The 17,425-nt window shown below is 71.6% G+C and overlaps 1 protein-coding gene across 8 annotated transcripts in view; it reads right to left on the bottom strand.

Moving 5' to 3' along the window:
• SPEG (striated muscle enriched protein kinase) overlaps nt 1–17,425 on the bottom strand; it is a 33,908-nt gene that overhangs the window by 9,759 nt on the left and 6,724 nt on the right. For 2 of the 8 annotated variants that reach the window (XM_068687591.1, XM_068687598.1), the window contains exons 2-21: nt 14,473–14,512; nt 13,252–13,286; nt 12,728–12,817; nt 12,374–12,566; nt 9,631–11,111; nt 9,132–9,275; nt 8,443–8,625; nt 6,578–6,789; nt 6,377–6,465; nt 5,995–6,176; nt 3,705–3,965; nt 2,709–2,867; nt 2,442–2,631; nt 2,113–2,342; nt 1,901–2,020; nt 1,671–1,775; nt 1,392–1,598; nt 1,135–1,258; nt 844–1,016; nt 46–158 (exon numbers count right to left, since the gene is read on the bottom strand). In XM_068687591.1, the coding sequence (XP_068543692.1) occupies nt 46–158; nt 844–1,016; nt 1,135–1,258; nt 1,392–1,598; nt 1,671–1,775; nt 1,901–2,020; nt 2,113–2,342; nt 2,442–2,631; nt 2,709–2,867; nt 3,705–3,965; nt 5,995–6,176; nt 6,377–6,465; nt 6,578–6,789; nt 8,443–8,625; nt 9,132–9,275; nt 9,631–11,111; nt 12,374–12,566; nt 12,728–12,817; nt 13,252–13,286; nt 14,473–14,512 (4,331 nt within the window). Of the gene's footprint in view, nt 1–45; nt 159–843; nt 1,017–1,134; nt 1,259–1,391; nt 1,599–1,670; nt 1,776–1,900; nt 2,021–2,112; nt 2,343–2,441; nt 2,632–2,708; nt 2,868–3,704; nt 3,966–5,994; nt 6,177–6,376; nt 6,466–6,577; nt 6,790–8,442; nt 8,626–9,131; nt 9,276–9,630; nt 11,112–12,187; nt 12,567–12,727; nt 12,818–13,251; nt 13,287–14,472; nt 17,395–17,425 lie in introns of those variants that run through there. The other 6 variants (XM_068687590.1, XM_068687594.1, XM_068687592.1 and 3 more) reach the window with 5 other exon arrangements.

Below are 17,425 nucleotides of genomic sequence, written 5' to 3'. Positions count from 1 at the left end.
AGCGTGGGTCTGGGGGTCAGGGGGAGGTGGTGGGTCCCACCCCACCTTGTACCACATGATGTCCGGCAGCGGCTTCCCCTCCACCACCACGGCGAAGCGCGGCGTCTCCCCTTCCTGAGCATCGATGTCCTCCATGATGGACTCAAAGCGCGGCGCCTCTGCCAAGAAATGGGGCGTGGGGCACCATGGGGCACTGCCACCCCCCTGCCGCGGGCACGGGGAGCTGGGGGGCACTGAGAGCAAGTGCCAGCCCATGGCACGGGGACGTGGAGTGCCGCAGGGCTGGGACAACGCGATGGGAACAGGGCACCTTGGGGCAGTGCCACTCAGCAGGCATGGGGCAGAGTGGGGCTGCATCTCCCCGTTACACATGGGTGTGGGGTACCAGGGGCAGCGCCACCTCATTACATGTGGTTATGGGGCACCCTGCAGCAGTGCCACCCATGGCACGTGGCCAAGGGGCGCGATGGGGCAGTGCCACCTACGGCACAGTGCCACCCACGGCGCAGTGCCACCCCCCGCACACACTCATGGGGCACACAGGACACCTCCGCCCAAGTCAGACAGAGGAGCAGGACACCAGGCAGCACTACCAGGCAGTACCAAAGGTAGGTGCCACGGTTTGAGGGCCTTCAGCCCTACAGGGTGACATACACGTAGGGCGCACGGATGAGCAACGCCGTGCTGTGGGGCAGTGCCCCCATGGCACACAGCCCCGGCGCACCGTGGGGGCAGTGCCGCCCCGTGGGGCCACGCCACCCCCACGGCACACGGCCTCGGGGCACCGTAGGGCGATGCCCCCCATGGCAGAGGGGCACAGCCCCCCGGCGCAGGGGCACCTACCTGCGAGGCGGAGGCGGAGGGTGCAGCGGGCAGAGCCGTGGCGGTTGCTCACCTCGCAGGCCAGCGGCCCCGCGGCCCCCCGGCCCACGCGCAGCAGCCGCAGGCAGTGCTGGTCGTCATCCGGCATCGTCACCTCGCACGTGCCGTCCTGCTCCCCCAGCACCTGCCCGCCCCTGTGGGCACACGCCGTCAGCCTGTGGCCACCCCAGGAGCTCTGCACGTCGCCCTCGGGTGCGTGCCCGGCCCCAGGGGTGAGGCCGAGCGTGGGGCACCGCGCCGCGTCCCACCTACCTCCTCCAGGTGACGGTGGCCTCCACGTGGTTGATGGTGATGGTGACGGAGGCCGGCTGGCCCTCCACCACGTACACCACGTCTGGCTTGTCCAGGATGACCGGGGCCTCCTCCAGGTAGGGACCTGCCACGCACATCGTCACCACCACCTCTGTGCCGCGCGTCGCCCAGCCCCGGGCAGCTCGCCACGCCGCCGGGCACGCAGACCCCCCAGGTCCCACCCCAGCACCCCTCCCTCGCCCCGCTGCCCCTCTCACCCCGATCCAGGAGCTGCACGGGCCCCACGAGCGGGGAGGGCTTGCTGTTGGTCTTGGGGGTGGCGGTGATGACGCGGAAGAGGTACTGGGCCCCCTTGGTGAGCCCGTGCACCGTGTAGGTGGTGTCCCGCACGCCGCTCACCAGCACCACCCACTGCGTCGTGCCCAGCACTTGCATTTGCACCACGTAGGTCACCGAGCTGGGGTCTGCGTGGGGACAGGGTCAGCACGGAGCCCCCGGCACCCCACCAGGCTGCTGCCCACCCCCAGCCCCCTCACCTATGGCAGTGTCCAGCCACTTGGGCTTGTTCCACGTCAGCGTGATGGCCCGGCCGGTCACCAAGGCCACCGTGGGGGGCCCGTCGGGCGGCGTGGGCACCACGTCTGCATGGGAGAGGTGGGCAGAGGTGTGAGCCCCGCACTCCCCACCAGCTGAACTTCCCTGTGGTGCCGTCCCCTGCCACCCCAGCACTGTGCTGCGGGGACACCAAGCCCCACCTGTCACCTACCCGTGACGTAGAGGTGCGCATAGCACGTGGCCTTCCCCACTTTGTTGGCAATGACGCTTTTGTAGACGCCAGCGTGCGCGTGGCTGACGGCCGTGAACACCAGGCGATGGATGTCCTTGTCTGGGGGGACAGAGGAAAGAGCCCGTCAGCAGCACGGTGCCGAGCTCCCCTCCCAGAGCCCCCAGTGCCGCGGGGAGGGTGGGGGGCCCTACACTGCATCATCTTGCGGTCGTCCGTGCTGTCGATGCGGGTGCCGTTGTGGAACCAGGTGATGGAGGGGTAGGGCAGCCCGGCCACCTGGCACTCCAGCACCGCCTCCTTCGACTCCACCACCTCCAGGTTGTGCAGAGGTTTCAGGAAGTCGGGCATGGTGAAGCACTCCGCCTCCGTCTCCGCCTGCTCCGGTTCCTCCGGGATGGACGGCATCTTCTCCAGCTTGGAGCTGCGACCACCCACACATGCTCACCACGGGAGCCCGGCCCCAGGGGAGGGACCCCCCAAAAATCCCAGGGGGCAGCAAGCAGGGGGACACCCGTCTTACATCTGGGAGGCAGCAGACGGCCGTGGCTCCTCCACGTAGAGCTCGGCGGAGCACTCCACGTGGCCGTGGGCGTTCCTGGCGGTCACCACGTAGTGCCCCTCGTCCTCACTGCCCACGTGCACGATGACCAGGGAGTGCAGCCCCCCGTCCCGCTGGATCCGCACGTTCTCCCCTTCCTGCACCGGCTGGCCTGCGTGGCGAGACAGCCCTCAGCATCCCCAACCATGTGCCATGGGGTCTCCAAGGGGCCGTGGGTGTGGGGGTTACCGAAGTGGGTCCAGGTGACGGTCGGCGGGGGCGTCCCGCTGACCATGCAGTCGAAGCGCGCCGTCCGCCCTTCCACCACGTCCACGTCCTCCAGCTTGCGGGTGAAGAGCGGCTGCACCGAGGGCTTCACCGTCAGCCGGGCGCTGCACGTCAGCTCGTCTGCAAGGACAGCGGGCAGGGCTGGGCCCCGGCTGGGCGGGGGGGGGACAGCCACGCACCGGGGGTGTCACCCCAGGGTGCCATGGGGTGCCCGTGCAAGGTGCCCATGCACAGGGATGGTGCTCTGCTGGCACGGGGGTGCCTCTTCCTGCCCCTTGAACAAGAGAGATGCTGGGGATGCAGGGGGGTGGGAGGGTGCCCTGCCCACCCCTGGGCAGGGGGGCGCAGCCCTGGGGACAGGGCGGTGACGCTGAAGCAGGCAGTGCCAGCACGGTGCCATGGGGCTTGGTGCAGGTGCAGTGCTCCAGGTTGTTGCAGGGACCGCTTGGCACTGACCTTCGGCCACCCCAGGAGAGGAACGGGACAGGGATGTCCCTGCCCGATGAAGGGCACACAGGGATGTCGGAGGCACAGGGCAGCATGCAGCAGGCTGGATCCTGCTGCCCCTCCGCAGCTGCCAGCTTGTGGGGAGAGGGCAGCTGCCCTGCTCCCTGCCCATTGCCCCTGCCAGGCCAGCAGGGACACGCTGGTAACCAGAGCTGGGCGCACGGGGGCTCTGGAGCCAGCTGGGCTGAGAACAGCTGGGCTGAAGGCAGGCAGCTCGGGGTGTGTGGCACAGCTGCGGTGCAAACACAGCTCCCTGGGTACCGGAGCTCCCACAGGGAGCGGCACACACCAGCTACAGGGGGCAGACATCCCTCTCTTATCCCCACACCCCTCCAGCACTCACAGCCACGCTGGGGGGACCCTGAAGCCCCAAACCCCGGGGGTGCCAGCCTCATCGACCACCACGCCGGGGCCGTCCCCCAGGTGAGACCCCCGGTGCCCGCCGCTTACCTTTGGCCGTGCTGAGCTTGCAGGTGTAGACGCCGCTGTCGTCCTCGTGCACGGAGGTGAGCAGCAGCTTGCACTTGCGCCCGTCAAAGTGCATCTTGCATTTGAGCAGGGCGGGCTGGAGCAGCCGGCCCCGCGACAACCAGTCCACGTCCATGTCTGGCGGGCCAGCCACCAGGCACTCAAAGAGCGCCAGCTCCCCCGCCCCGACCACCACGTCCTGCAGGGGAACCACCACGGCCAGGGACTGGCACTCGGGGCGAGCTGCCCGGGAAGGGGGGAGAAAGAGAGAGAAAGAGAGAGAGAGAGAGAGAGACGCGTCTCAGCAACTGAAAAGCAACCATGGGAGGTGGCGGGGAGGGGGCCGTGCGGGGCAGGGGCATGCGGGGAGGGGGCCCGGCGCCAAGGGCGAGGGCGCAGGGCGCAGGCAGGGGGTGCAGCGGGGAGGAGGTGGGGGCGAGATGTGGAAAGCGGAGCTGAGCCGGGGCGGGGGGCCGGGGGTGTGGGGGTGAGGGGAGGTGTCCGTGCCAGGAACACACCACACAGCGCTTTACCAAACAGATTTTATTAGAGCTACAAAAAGGGTCACGGCCTCGCAGCCCACCCCCCACCGAGCCCCCCCCCCGGGGAGAAGAGACCCAAGCTGGGGCTGCCTCTGCGGCCAGGAGCCGGGCGGACCCCGGGGACGCGGCCGGGCTGCGAGGGACTTCTGTGCCACCAGCCCCCGCCCCAGCACAGGGGTCCCCGTGTCCCTCGTCCCCCACGCTCCCAGGTGACCTCTGCGGAGCCGCCACCGCGCCGCGTCCCCTTCCCTATGGAAGCTGAGCCAACGGCGGGGCCGGGCTCCCCGCTCCCCGTCCCCTGGGCGGCGAGGAGAGGAGCAGCAGGACACACAGACACGGACAGACGGACGGAGCGAGAGACAAGACAGCACCGTGCGGCCGCCCTGGCCCGGCTGAGGGGGTGCCTGGCGCCACCCCGCCGTCCTCCCCCCGCTCCCCCCGGCCTCGGTGCTGCCTCCCCCGGCCACCCGACGCGCCCGCGCCCGCCGTCGAGGGCCCGCGCGTCCCCGCGGTGCGTCCAGGACGAGGCGGCGGATGGAGCAGAAGGTAATAACACAAGGTGAGGTCCACTGCCTAAGAGGTGTCCAACTAAGAGCCCCGCGGCCGCGGCTCTGAGAGATGCACCCCCTTATCGTACTCCCCCTGCGTACAGACAAAAACCGCAGTCAGCAAGCGGAAGGGTTAGTGCGGCGGGGACGGGGACGGCGCGCACACGAGGGGCGTGCACGCGCGGGGGGTGTGAGCGCACGCCGGCACGCAGCACCGCGTGCCCCGGGGCACAGACGTGGGCCACGCTGAGCCCGGTGCCCGTCCGTCCATCGGGCACGTGCCCAGCTCCCGCGGCCGCCCCCGTGCCGCTGCGCTGTGCCGGAGGCTGGAGCGGGGTCTGGCAGGACGCAAGCGGTGCAGCGAAGGCTGGGGCAGGGGGGGACAGCCCGGGGGGCTCAGGCAGCCGTCAGCAGGGAGGGCTGGGGGGAGCAGGGCACACAAAGCAAAGGGCAAGAGAAAGGAGGCAGCATCGCTCGTCCCCGCGGGCTCCTTCCTTCCTGGCACGTGGTCCCCAGCCACCCGCCCCGTTTGCGCGCGCGTTTCGGGGGACCTAGGGGGATGCTGAGCCCACAGCAGGGCTGGGGAGGCACAGCCCAGCCCCGGGCACCCGGGCTAATGTGGGACCTGCTCTGAGCTGGGAAGAAGCAGGGAGGAGACCTCTCCAAGCTGCCCGCTGGCTGGGCACAGCTTGCAGGCAGGGAGGGAGGGAGCTGTGGGTGTGCTGGGGGGAGATGTCCCCTGCAGGACCACCGAGGGCATAAGCCCTCCCTGCACAGCCAGAGCCAGCACCCGGCCCCAGCACGGGTGCCTATGGGGTCAGGGGGATGTAGGGTGAAGCTGGGCTGGGGGAGCAGCAGGCTCTGGGTCAGGCCGGGGACCCCTGGCACAGCTGGGCAGCGGGACCCATGCTGTGGGGCCGCACGTCTGGCTGGGGCAGGGGGACAGCCTGCCTCCTGCTGCGGGGACGGCCAAGCCACGGCTGCTCCGTGTCCCCTCCCTGCCACCTTCTGCAGGGCCAGGCATGCAGGTCCACGGCCCTGCTGGGCCCTTCCTGCTCTGGGGCAGGAAGGGGTGAGAAGCAGCACTGCCGAGAAGGGGTCTGCAGCGGCCCCTTCCCCGCCCAGCTCATGCAGGGTGCCGGAGCCGGCCAGTCCCATGGGGGCGCGCTCAGGGAGCTTTACCTCTGACCTCCAGCTTGGCCTCGCACTGCTTGGTGCCGTACTCGTTGACAGCCTTGCAGGTGTAGAAGCCGGTGTCGGTGCGCTCGGCCGCCAGGATGTGCAGCGTGAAGAGCCCCCGCGCCCCCTCCGCCTCCTCCGCGTGGTGCCGCCGGCCGTACTTCACCGGCTGCCGGTTCCGCAGCCTGCCCGGGGACACGAGGGGAGCAGCACGGTCACGCCCGGCCCCGCAGCAAGCCCCCTCTCCTCTACCCCAACCCCCTCAGAAGCAGAGCTCTGCGCCTTGGTGCCGCTCCAAGCCGGCAGACCCCAAATGGGGAGGTCCCTCCCCGTGCCCGTCCCCTCCTTCCCTGTCCTGCTGCGACCCAGCGAGCACCGGACTCACCAGTAAATGATGGGCTTGGGCTCCCCGCGGACACGGACGCTCATGCTGACATCCTGCCCCTCCAGCACCGACTGGTCCGACAGAGCCACCTGGGGGAGCAGGGGTCAGGGGGCAGCCACCCCAGGGCCACGCGTCCCCCAAAACGAGGGCAGCCCCTCAGGGCTGCGGCCACAGGTCACGGCTCCCCCTCTGCCAGCTCACCTCAAAGGTGGGCGCAGCCTTGAAGCTGCTCTCCGGGGAGCCGTGGGCAGCCCCGTGCTCCGCTCGAGGCTGCAGCTTCATGGCCGGTCGGTGCTGGGGCGTCCCGGCCTCGGGGAACTCCTCCAGCGGGCTCAGGTACTCCTCGTCCGACGTGATGGGGCTGGCCTGGCCCAGGGGGGGGGCCAGGTTCCCATGCCGCTCCACAGCGGGGGCTAGCGCAGGAGAGGCCGGGTAAGGAGCTGGCAGCAGCCAGAGCCGGGCAGGGGGCTCGGAGCCCCCTCCCCACCACCCTGCGCTCCCGGGGTGCCCGGGGACACCCACCCCACTGCGCATCCCATGGGGCAGAGGCACAGCGGCCGGCAGCGAAGGGGTGCCAGGCCGTGCAGGGGGAGGGGGTGCGAAGCATGCCACGGGGCCGATAAGGGGACGCGATATCCCGCAAGGCGACAGCAGGGCTCAAGTGGCTCTTACGCAGCAGGCCACGCTCCCATCCTTAAGCCGCCCGGATTCCCGGAATGGCTGCCCCTGCCCCGAGCCGGCGGAGGGCTGAAGGTGACATTGCAGCTGCGCTCCCCTCCCAGCCCGGCCTGGGGGGCCCGCACCCGGCACCGCAGCGAGCCCCCGCGGGTGGCAGGGGGACCCTGGGGCCACGGAGAGGGGAGGAAAAGCGGGGAGGGGGGCGAGATGCGCGCGGAGCTGGGTGCGAGCGGCCGGGGGTGAGCGTGCGGAGCCCTGCCCGAGGTGGGGGGGCTGGCCCCCCTCCAGCCCGGGTGCTCCATTCCTCCCCGTGCCCCCCCCAGCCAGCAGCGGATCCCCTTACGGCGCTGCCCAAGCGGGGAGGCGGGCGGGCTGCCCGGCGCACGGGGAGGTCTCGCCCCCCCCCCGGCCCCCGCGGTGCCCCCGGGCAGCAGCAGGGCGGACAGCTGGGGGATGAGGGGGGGGCACCCCCCGGGTCCCTCCCCGTGCCCCCCCAGGCGGCGCCGGGCGCCCCGCCGCCCCTCCGCCCGCAGCCCCCCGGTGCCCCCCGCACTCACCGGGGGATGGGGACGGAGGGGGGGCGACCCCGGCGACCCCCGCCCCGAGCCGGAGCGAAGCGCACCGCGGAACGGCCGCCGCCGTTGCCGGGACCGGGGCCGCTGCGGCGCCGGGCGCGCGTCCAGCCCGGAGCCGCTGCGCCCTCCCCGGCCGAGCGCCGCCCCGGGCCCGCTGCCGCCACCGCCCGGCCCCCGGGGCTGGGCCAGCAGCGCGGGGGAGGGCTCAGAGCCGGGCCGGGGGCTGCCGGACCCTTCCCTCCCGGGGGCAGGGGCGCGAAGCCCCGGCGGCGGGCAGGGGGCTCCGGGGCGCAGGGCGCGGCACCGGGGCGCACGGGGCTCCGCCGGCCCCCGGGGCAGCCGGGGGGGCTCTGCGCGCTCCCGCCGGGGGATATGGGGCGGGGAGAGCCCTGGGGATGCGTGGGAAGCGTGTCCGCGGGTGGAGGGGTGCGGGGTGCGCCGGGCGTCCCCTGGGGTGGGAGGAAAGGGTGACCCCACAAATGGCAAGCCGGGGTGTCCCCGCAGCCGGGGCAGGCTTGTTGGGGCGGGCTGGGGGCTGGGGGGGCGTCCAGCCGCCGGGCTGCTTGCTGGGCGCCCAGGGATGCTCAGAGCCTGACCCCGCTCCCCCCACGGCAGGATCCCGGCAGCGCGTCAGCTGCTTTGGTTCAGACCGAGCCTTGTAGGGTAAGGAAGCCGGTTTCTTCCCAGCGACAGCAGCGGCCGAGCTGGCAGCCAGCCTGCCTGCCTGCCCGCCTGCCCGCCTGCCCGCCTGCCTGCCTGCCGCCCGCCCTCCCACCGTCCCCCGCTGCCTCCGGGCCGGCCGCCGGCACTCACCGGGCCGCACGCTGAGGATGGCACTGCAGCACGTGGCGCCCACCTCGTTGCTCGCCGTCACCGTGTAGAGCCCGGCGTCGGCCACCCGCGCGCTGCGCACCAGCAAGGTGTGCCGCTCACCCTCCGCCTTGATGGGCCGCGCCGTGCTGCTCCGCAGCGGCACCCCGTCCTTCCTCCAGGACACTGCGGGCACACGCGGGGTCACTCCGGACCGTCCCGGGGCACGAGAGCCCCCCGCTGACCCCCTCATCCCTGCCCGGCCTGGGGATGCCTTTGCCCCACATCCCCAAGGCCCCTGGTGAGAGCAGGGCTGGCCCCTCTCTGGTTCCTGGCATCCTCCTGCCCTCCAGTGGAGGATGGAGGAGGGAACCAGAGCCACTTAGCTCGTTCCCTGTCTCTGCTGGCTGTGCCGTGCCTGCTGCCTTCTCCCTCTCTCCCCACAGCCCAGCCCCATGCAGGGGGATCGCCCTCACCCTGCCCTCCGCACCCCGCCCTGGCATGCGGTGCCCCAGCCCTTTGTTTTTCTGCCTGGGGATGTTCCCAAGGTGGGCACAGCATCCCCCTGAGGAGCACAGACACAGCTCTGCCAACCCCAAGCCACCCAGCTCGGGTGGCCCCAAGGGACAAGGACACGCCGGGGGGTGGCTGTGCCAGAGCCCGTCATGCTCCCGAGCCGCGGGGTCGCTCACCTTCTGGCTGGGGGTTGGCCGTGACGATGCACTTGAGCAGCACCTCCGCCCCCACGGCCACCGCCGTGTCCTGGATGGGGATCTCGAAGACGGGCGCTTCCAGGGGGTCCTCGCCCGCCGAGACGTAGGAGTCGTCAGAGGACTCTGCACAGGGAGAGACGGCCCCGTGGCTGTGAGGGGGCACAGCAGGCACGTCCTGTGCCACGCAGCCCTCTGCCCGTCCCCGGGGTGTGGGAGCAGGAGGGTTACAGAGCCCCCCCCCCCCCCCCGGCACCTTCCCCTGCTAGGTAGGAGGGACAGAGGCATCAGCAAGCATCGCGACCCCAAGGCTCATTTTGTTGCCAAAACCCCCAGTCCCCAGATCATGCTGCATCCCCTCATCCCATCTCGGTGCTCCCCAGCCCCTGTGCCCCCCCAGGGGCAGGCTGGGGTCCCGCACCCTGCTCAGGGACATCGCTGTGCCCACAGGAGGTGGCAAGCCATGCAAGCCGTGCCCTACCTAGCTCTGGAGAGGTGGGCCGGGCTCGGCGCCCCTTCCCCTTGCTCCTCGTGCTCCTGCCCTCCTGAGCCGCTGTCCGAACGCTCTCTTTCTTCTCCGTCACTTTCGTCTGCCTTCTCTCTGCCTCCCTGCCCGTGCCGTGCTGCCCTGCCCAGCTCCTCTCCAGCCGGGCCTCCTGCTCCATCCCTGGCTTCGCCCAGGGCAGGAACCGCACCTCCGTGGGCGCCTCCGGCCTCCGGTACAGCCCGTGGGGCACGGCCAGCCTGGCGGCCAGGCCCTCGCTCGCCGCCCCGGGAGCCCTGGCTGCACTGGGAGGACCCCCATCCGGGCACGGGGTCCCTTCAGCAGCCCCCCCTTGGGGCAGGGCTGTCCGCCCCTGCGGGGTGGCTTGTGCCAACGGCCACTGCTCCTTCTTCCTCACTTCCCCGATGCTTTCTTGCTGTGCACTCTTCCTCGCCTCCTCCGCCACCGTGCTGCCCCGCACCGGGGCTTTGCGCCCCCGCTGCCCTCCCGGCTCCGGCTCCCCGTTGGGCCCCACCAGCGCCACGCTGGAGAGGGCCAGGTGCTGGATGACGTGCGTGCTCTCCGCCGGCGCAGAAACCTTGGGCGGCTGCACCTTGCGCCCGCCGGTGCTCGGCAAGGAGGGGGTGCGGGGGGCGCAGGGGGCGGGGGGCTCGCTGGCCGGCTGGGGCGAGGGCGCCCGGGCTTTGCCCAGCTCCTGGGAGCGCCGCAGCTGCTGCTTGGACACCGTCCTCTTGATGCGGGTCAGCTCCTCCGAGAACTTGTGCTCGATGTCCTGCACGCGCCCGGCGAATTTGCCCCGCTCGTCGAAGGAGGCGGCTTTCTGCCGGAAGGCCAGGCGCCGGCTCGCCGCGCTGCTGCCCCCCGCCTCGTCCCGCCAGCCCCCCGGCGTGCCCGGCCGCCGCGCCTCCGAGCCGGGCTGGTCGAAGGAGCGCGTCTTGCGCAGGGGCAGCCAGGGCCGTGCGGGGAAGGGGCTGTCCGCCTGCTCCAGGCTCCTGCGGCGCTCCTCGAAGTACTGCAGCCGCTCGAAGATCCTGGAGCCCGCGCGCACCAGCTTGGGCGATGCCCGCACGGAGACGCGGCCGGACGCGTCGCTCATGGGCGTGGGGGGCCGGGAGTCCTGCGTGCTGCCCTGCGAGTACCCCGAGGATTTGGGCTTCTTGATCTTCTCCTCGTACTCCTCGGGGACGGTGTCCTGGTACTCGGTCGGCACCGAGGATTTCTTGCGGGGGGTGACGGGCGTGCAGGAGGGGACGCCGGGGCTGCGGGCGGCCGGCTGGGGGGCGGCTCCGGAGGGAGGCAGGGGGCACGCGCCGGGGCGAGGCGATGGTGAGCGGATGATGGGCGGCTTGGTGGTCAGCGGCAGGGCAGCGGGGGACCGCGGGGGCTCGGCGCCGGGCTTCGGAGAGACGGGGCCGCTGTGGGGGTCATCCCTCCGGTAGCCCCCCTGGGGGATGCTGCTGCAAGGGGAGAGGACAGGGGAGAGCGGGTCAGAGCCCGTCCTCGTCTCCATGCTGCATCAGGGCTCCCAGCCCAGTCCACGGCACCCTGTGGGCCAGGGCAGCCCCAAAACCCCCGAGGGGCCATGGCAGGGGGATCCAGCCACCCTAAGACCCCCGGGAGCTGGCTGGCTGATGTAACCCAGCCGTGCCTTCATTGCTGGGAGCTCCCTTCCCCAGGGACACCCAAGTGGGACAGCGACACTTGGGGCTGTGACAGCGGGACACCCAGCCAGCCCCCTTCCCAGGGCTGCCACGCAGACAGGACTGGGGCACAGGGCAGGGGGGTACGCCCCAGTTTGCCTGTGGTGTCCCAGCATGCTGGAACCACGCAGCGCACTCCCACTCTTCTGCAAGGCAGAGGTCCCCGAGGCCACGAGCCATCCCCCCGTGCACATGCTGCTGCGAGCACGTCCCGCGACCCCCCCGAGACCCCCACCCGCCCCCACGGGCAGCGCAGCCGAGTGGCACCGCCCCGCTCGGCGTGCACGGTGCAGAAATCAGAGGGTGGAGATGAGGGTCTGGTGGAACAAGCAGCCTCGAACACAAAGGGGAAGATGGAGGTCGAAGGAGAAGGCCTGCAGGGGTGGGGACCAAAGGCGGTGGGGAGGGACGGGGGCTCTGAGCATGTCAGCGGGCCCTGGGGAGGGAGCACGTCCCTCGTCCCTGCTGCCACCCATGGGTGGTGGGGACGGGTTGCTGCAGGTGCCCCAGGCTGCTGGGCACCCCTGTATCCATGTGTAGAGCCCCCCGGACAGGCAGGAGGAGGGTCCAGGTTGGAGGTGCATTGCCCCCAAACCCATACTGGCCACGGCACAAGGTGTCCCCGCTCCCACCCCACAGAAAGCGTGCCCTGTATCCAACCCCAGGGCCTGTCCCCACCTCACCGGGGCCGGGCTGCCGACCGCTCAGAGCCTCCGTTCCTCATCCGGCCGTGGAGAAGGCAAAGGGAGCCCGGGCGGAGGGGAGGAGATGGCAGCGGGGAGGAGATGGCCCCAGCGCGATGTCCCCTCCGCGCACTTCCCCGGGCTACTTACACGTGGAGCGAGAGCGCCCGTCCTCGGTACAGGCTGAAGGCGCTGCCGTACGGGTCGCTGGCCACCGAGAGGCTATCCTCCGACCCCCAGCTTGTGCCCACCAGATTAGCCCGTGATGCCCGCACCAGCGGCTCCACGCCCAGGTGCCGGACCTCGGCGCCGCGCGGGGCCGGCGCGTTTGCTTGCCTTGGGGTTCCCTGCGGCTGCCAGGCACTGGGGCGCAGGTAGGGTCCCCGTGCGGGGAGGCTGGCATCCGGCTCCTTCTCCACCACGGTCTGCTGGCTGCCCGACCAGCTGGAGCGCTCCTCCGTCTGCGACAGGGCCAGCACCGAGGTCGGCGTCGTGTTCATGGAGGCGTCCACCAGGGTGTCGGAGCCACCTGGAAGGAGAGGGGTGAGCCGCCAACGGGTGCCCCTGGGGGTCCCCAGCAGCACCCCGCTGACCCTCACCGCACGGGGACCCCCAGGGCTGGGCTGGAAGAGCTCTCGGTGCCACCTGTGGTGTCCGAGCCCCCGGTGCCACCCGTGTCCCACGGCTCACCCGTGGGGGTGCTGAAGGCCGTCTCATCCTGCAGCTCGCTGCGCTGCGTCACCTGGGGGTCGCTGGGCTCATCCTCGCCGGTCTCCGAGTCTGGGGAGGGAGAGCAGGGGGTGAGGGGACACGGGGACGGCAGGCGAGGCTGGCACTGCTCCTCGCAGAGCCACCAGCTCAGGCGGCAGACGAGCAGTGCCTGGGCAGCTCCAGGCAGCAGAAGGCTGAGGCGGTGGGAGAGGCATGACTGTGACACTGGGGACACGGAAGGGACAAGATGCCAGCGGGGAAAGGCAGAACCAAGGCAGGAAAGTCCGGCGGGGCCAAGGACAGGAGCAGCAGTAAATGGTCAGCTGTGGGGTGGAGGCAGGAGGGGAGGTGGTGCCGGGGCTGCAATGCGGGGGAAGGCGGCTGAAATTGGGGTGGCGGAGACGAGGAGGCAGCACAGGGGGACAGGGGGGGGCATCGCGACAGGGAGGGGGCCCGGGGCCCGTTCTGGGAGCGGGGCTGGCAGGAGGCGGGCGTCTTCCTACCGTAGCTTTGTTTCCTGCAGGAGCGGAAAACTTCGCTTCCATAGGGGCAGCAAGAGAGAGAGAGACATCAACACCCGGTTATCGGCCCGGCCTGCGGAGACGCGTGGGGCGCTGGGGGGGGCCTTGTCCCCACCACGTCCCCGCGCTGCCGCGGGGCACTGACCTGCCAGGGCAGCAGCCGGGTGGCCGTACGGCTCGGGGAGCCTGGCACCGTGTGCTGGCCTCGGGGGCCAGGGCTGGGGCTGGGGCTGGGTGTTTGCCCCACCCAGGACCCACGCTGGGCACCCCAAGCCCTGCCCTTCGCTATGGCAGGGGGCAGGCACCCACAGGGCATGGAGACAGGTCCGGCACCCCCAGCCTTCCCCACCACGCCTGCTGTATGCCCACGGCCACCACACGCCTCTCCAGCACTGAACGGTGCCTTGCCCCCCCTCCATGCAGCATCCCCCCTGCGGAGCACATGGCATCACCCCTCCCCTCCCCATGGTCACCGTGCTGCAGCCAGCTCCTGCCCCTGCTGCTCCTCCTGCTGCCCCGGGCTGGCTTTGTGCTGCAGCACCTGCACCTCCTGTGCTCTGCAGGGCACCGCAGCCCGGGGCTCTGCTGGGCACTCCTGGAGGTGCCGGTGCACAGGGACGTGTGTGTCCAGGGGTGCACGCACCACGTCAGGAGCTGGTGTGCAAACACACGTGCACATCCATCCCCGAGGCAGAAAGTGCTGCGAGGTGTTGCCATGCCCTGCAGCGTGGCTCTGGCATCGCTGCTCTCGGGCTCAGGCTGTGTGCTGCTGTGTGCCCCAGGGCATCAGTGCCAGCCCCCAGAGGCAGGATGAGGCTGTGCCAGCTCAGAGCCACCGCCATGTCCCAGCCCAGGAGCGGAGGGTTGGTGTTTCCTCCACGCCACCACCCGAGCCCCCACAAGCTGCCAAACAGAGCCCTCTGGCAAGGGACACGTCCCTTGCCCTGCCACAGCTCTCATTGTGGGGGCCCACGCTGCTCCCCCCGCCTGCACCCAGCACACCCCCAGCTGCCCCGGCACTGCCACCAGGCTGCCTGCCACTGGCTCACATCCCCAGCATGTGTCCGGACACCAGCAGGCTCACGGGGGGGCACCAGGAGCCCCCAGCCCCATTTTGGGGGCCGTGCCCAGCCCAGCACAGCCTCTGCTTGCCGCCCCCTCCCCGGCAGGGCGGCGGGGCCAGCTCCTGGTAACTCAACGCACCATGCGTGAAGCGCCCGAAGCGCCGCGAGTGGCCGGTCTTCTGCAAAGGAAAAGAGAAGAGAGCGTTACCCACGGCGCAGCCCCCCGCGCACGCCCGCGGGCACACGCGGCACCGCTCGCACGCCGCACGCCCCCGGGCTACCTGCAGCGCACGCCCCCGGGCGCACGCCCCCCGCACGCAGCCCTGCACGGGTGTAGGTGGGCACGTGTGGCGCATGCCCGGCTGTGCACGCAGCCACACAACCCCCCCACGGTGCTGCTCCCCTCCTGGCACACACCTGGGCACCCTCAGGGCACACACACAGCCCCCGACACAGCCCTGCTGCCCACCCGAAGCCCACCCTATAGCCTGTCCTGTGCCCCAGGGGTGCCCGGCAGCCCCCACATGCTGCCCATGCCCAGGGGTGACAGTGTGCCCCGGGTGCCCAAACACCCCACAGCCCCTTCGAAGCCACCGCCTGCGCCAGCGTGGGGCCCGAGCCAGCCAAGCACCTTCCAGGCGCTGGCCCAGACTCAGCCCCGGGCATGGGCCCAGCACGGGGACAGCGTCCCCAGCCTGGTGGTGGCCGTGCCAGCCGTGAGAGGCCGCCTGGCACAAGTGGCACGGGACGGCCAGCCCGCGAGGGGCGGAGGCGTGGGAGCCACGCTCGCCTGCGCTGTCTGGGCAGGAGGGATGGAAGCGCGGGGCTGAGGTGCCAGCAGCTCCCTGCCAGCTCCCTGCCAGCTCCCTGCCCTCCTCTGCACCACGGCTCAGGGCTGGCCACACGCTGCCAAGGGAGAGACCAGCCCCGGCCACCCTCTGCCGTGCCCGGCGAGCTCGCGGCAGGCAGGGCAGGGGATGTGCAGGCAGGCAGGGCTGCCAGCAGCGGTCTGGGCAGCGGGGTCCCCCTGGGACACTCACACCCCGTGCCCTTGTTTCCCTGCCTGGAGCTCTGCGAGGCTCTCCTGCCTCTCCACAGCTCGCAAGCAAGCTCACAAACAGCCAGCCCCAGGGACAGGCAGATATCCCCAGGGACAGGCGCCCCCGGGGACAGGCAGCCAGGCACAGCCAGCACTCAGTTGTCCTTGCAAGGGCAGCAGGCTCGTTTTGCAAGCCCCCGGGCTGCCGTCACTGCAGCGGCAGCCCCTGGCGGTGGGCAGCCCGAGGGGTCTCCCCCGGCCCCCTCCCTGCCTGCGGCGCTGGCCGGAGGGCAGCGGCTGCACGAGACACATTTGTATTCAGGCTGAGCCAGGCTTCACCTCCCCTCCCCGGCTGACTGTGCCGGTGCTGGCTGGCAGCCCGTCCTCCAGGCCAGGGAAAGACAGATGAGTGATTAACTGCACCATCGGCGGATAATTCCCCCATTAAAAAATGAAAATGCAATTGAGTGCCATTATCGGGTGCTCTCCTGGCTTCCCCGGGGACTGGCGCCACCGGCTCCCCAGCGGGTCTGGTGGCTGCACCCAGCGGGGCCGGGCTGGGCTCCCCACCCCAGGGCTGTGGGGTGCCCCCCGCCGCCCTGCAACAGGTTCCCCCCACCCGGAGCCCCCCTGGGTGCAGCAGCCCCGCGTGGCTCGGCAGGGAGCAGCACCCAGCCCCGCTCTGGGTGATGCAGGGTCACCTCCCTGCTGCTTTCGAGGAGGGGAGCAGCCCCGGGAAGGAGGTGGAAAGGGGGCAGGAGCAGCTCGGGACAAACCCCACGGGGCCAGGATCTGGGCGAATGGGCCAGCGGTGAGCGGGGGCTGTGCGCCCTGCCGGGGATTTTCGTTTGCAGCCTGCACAAAGGGGTGGGGGAGCCCCCCTGGAGCCCGCGCTGTGCCCACGGAGAGGGGGAAAGGAGCCAGCAGGATCAGCACCCGGCTGCAGCCCTGCCCTGCTGCGCGGGGGGGTGAGACCTGGCCCTGCCTCGCTTCTCCCCACATCCTGCACAGACCCCCCCTGCCCACATGGGGGGCCTGGCGGGGGGGCTTCTCCATCCCTAGCTATGGCCATGGGGTTATGGGGACTGGAGGGGGAGAAGGGGCACTTGGGGCCACGGAGCACGGCCCTCAGAGCCTGCCAGAGCTGGGCACGTGGAGCCCAGCACCGTGCGGTGCCGGTGCCACGGCTGTGGGACAGACGGGGCAGGGGCCGAGGGGAGGCAGTGGGTGGCCCTCCTGGGGTCCCCAGCGCACAGCCAGGACCCTGCCCTGCCACGCAGGTGGCCCTGGGCTCGCTGCCCTCTAGGGCAGACGGGGCAGCCAGGCGGTGCCCCAGGGGGAAGGATGCCCCCTTTTGGGCAGGGCTGCCACCTCCCCGCCGCAGCACGGGGCATCCACGTCCCCAAACACATCCTGCGCCCCTCGGAGGGGGCTGCGGTGACATCCCCTCCCCAGCCCCTGCGGGGACACCGGGCGGGGTGACAGCAGGGTGGCCGCGTGCCCCACACCGGGAGGATGAGCGGGGTGGTCCGGCGTGCCCCACGGGGGGCTCCCTGGAAGGATGCCCCCCATCCTCTCCCCCCGCCGAGGCCGAGTGACGTCCTTGCTCCTTGCTCAGCGGCGGAGCGTGCGGCGAGGCCGCGGAGGAGCTCTGCCTGTGCCAGGCATGCTCCTGACGCGGAGGGGATGACGCATGCAAAGCCTCGGCTCCAGCTCCGTGACCACCGGCGGCGGGGCCGGGGGGGGCACCGAGCCGCCTCCGTCGGCTCCGGAGGGCGCGGAGGGGAGCGGCCGGCCGGGGGGGACCCCACCTCGGGGGGGCACGGCCGTGCTGCCGGGCCCGGGGCCGTGCCCAGCGCGGTGCCGAGCACCTGCCCTGCGCTCCTCCGGGCCACCGCCGGCGTGGCCCCGTTCCCCGGCGGCTCTGCAGGCGGGGCGGGGGCCGGCGATGCCCCGGGGGCCGGGGACCCCCCGTGCGCCGGGCGCGCTCCCTCTCCCCGCCGGCGCCGCCTCCCGCTGCGGGCGCCCGGCGGCGCGGCAGCCCGGAGCCCTT

The sequence above is a fragment of the Anas acuta genome, chromosome 6 (genome assembly GCF_963932015.1).
Source record: "Anas acuta chromosome 6, bAnaAcu1.1, whole genome shotgun sequence".
Classification (NCBI taxonomy): Eukaryota; Metazoa; Chordata; class Aves; order Anseriformes; family Anatidae; genus Anas; species Anas acuta.
This window is presented reverse-complemented; position numbering and strand designations above follow the sequence as displayed.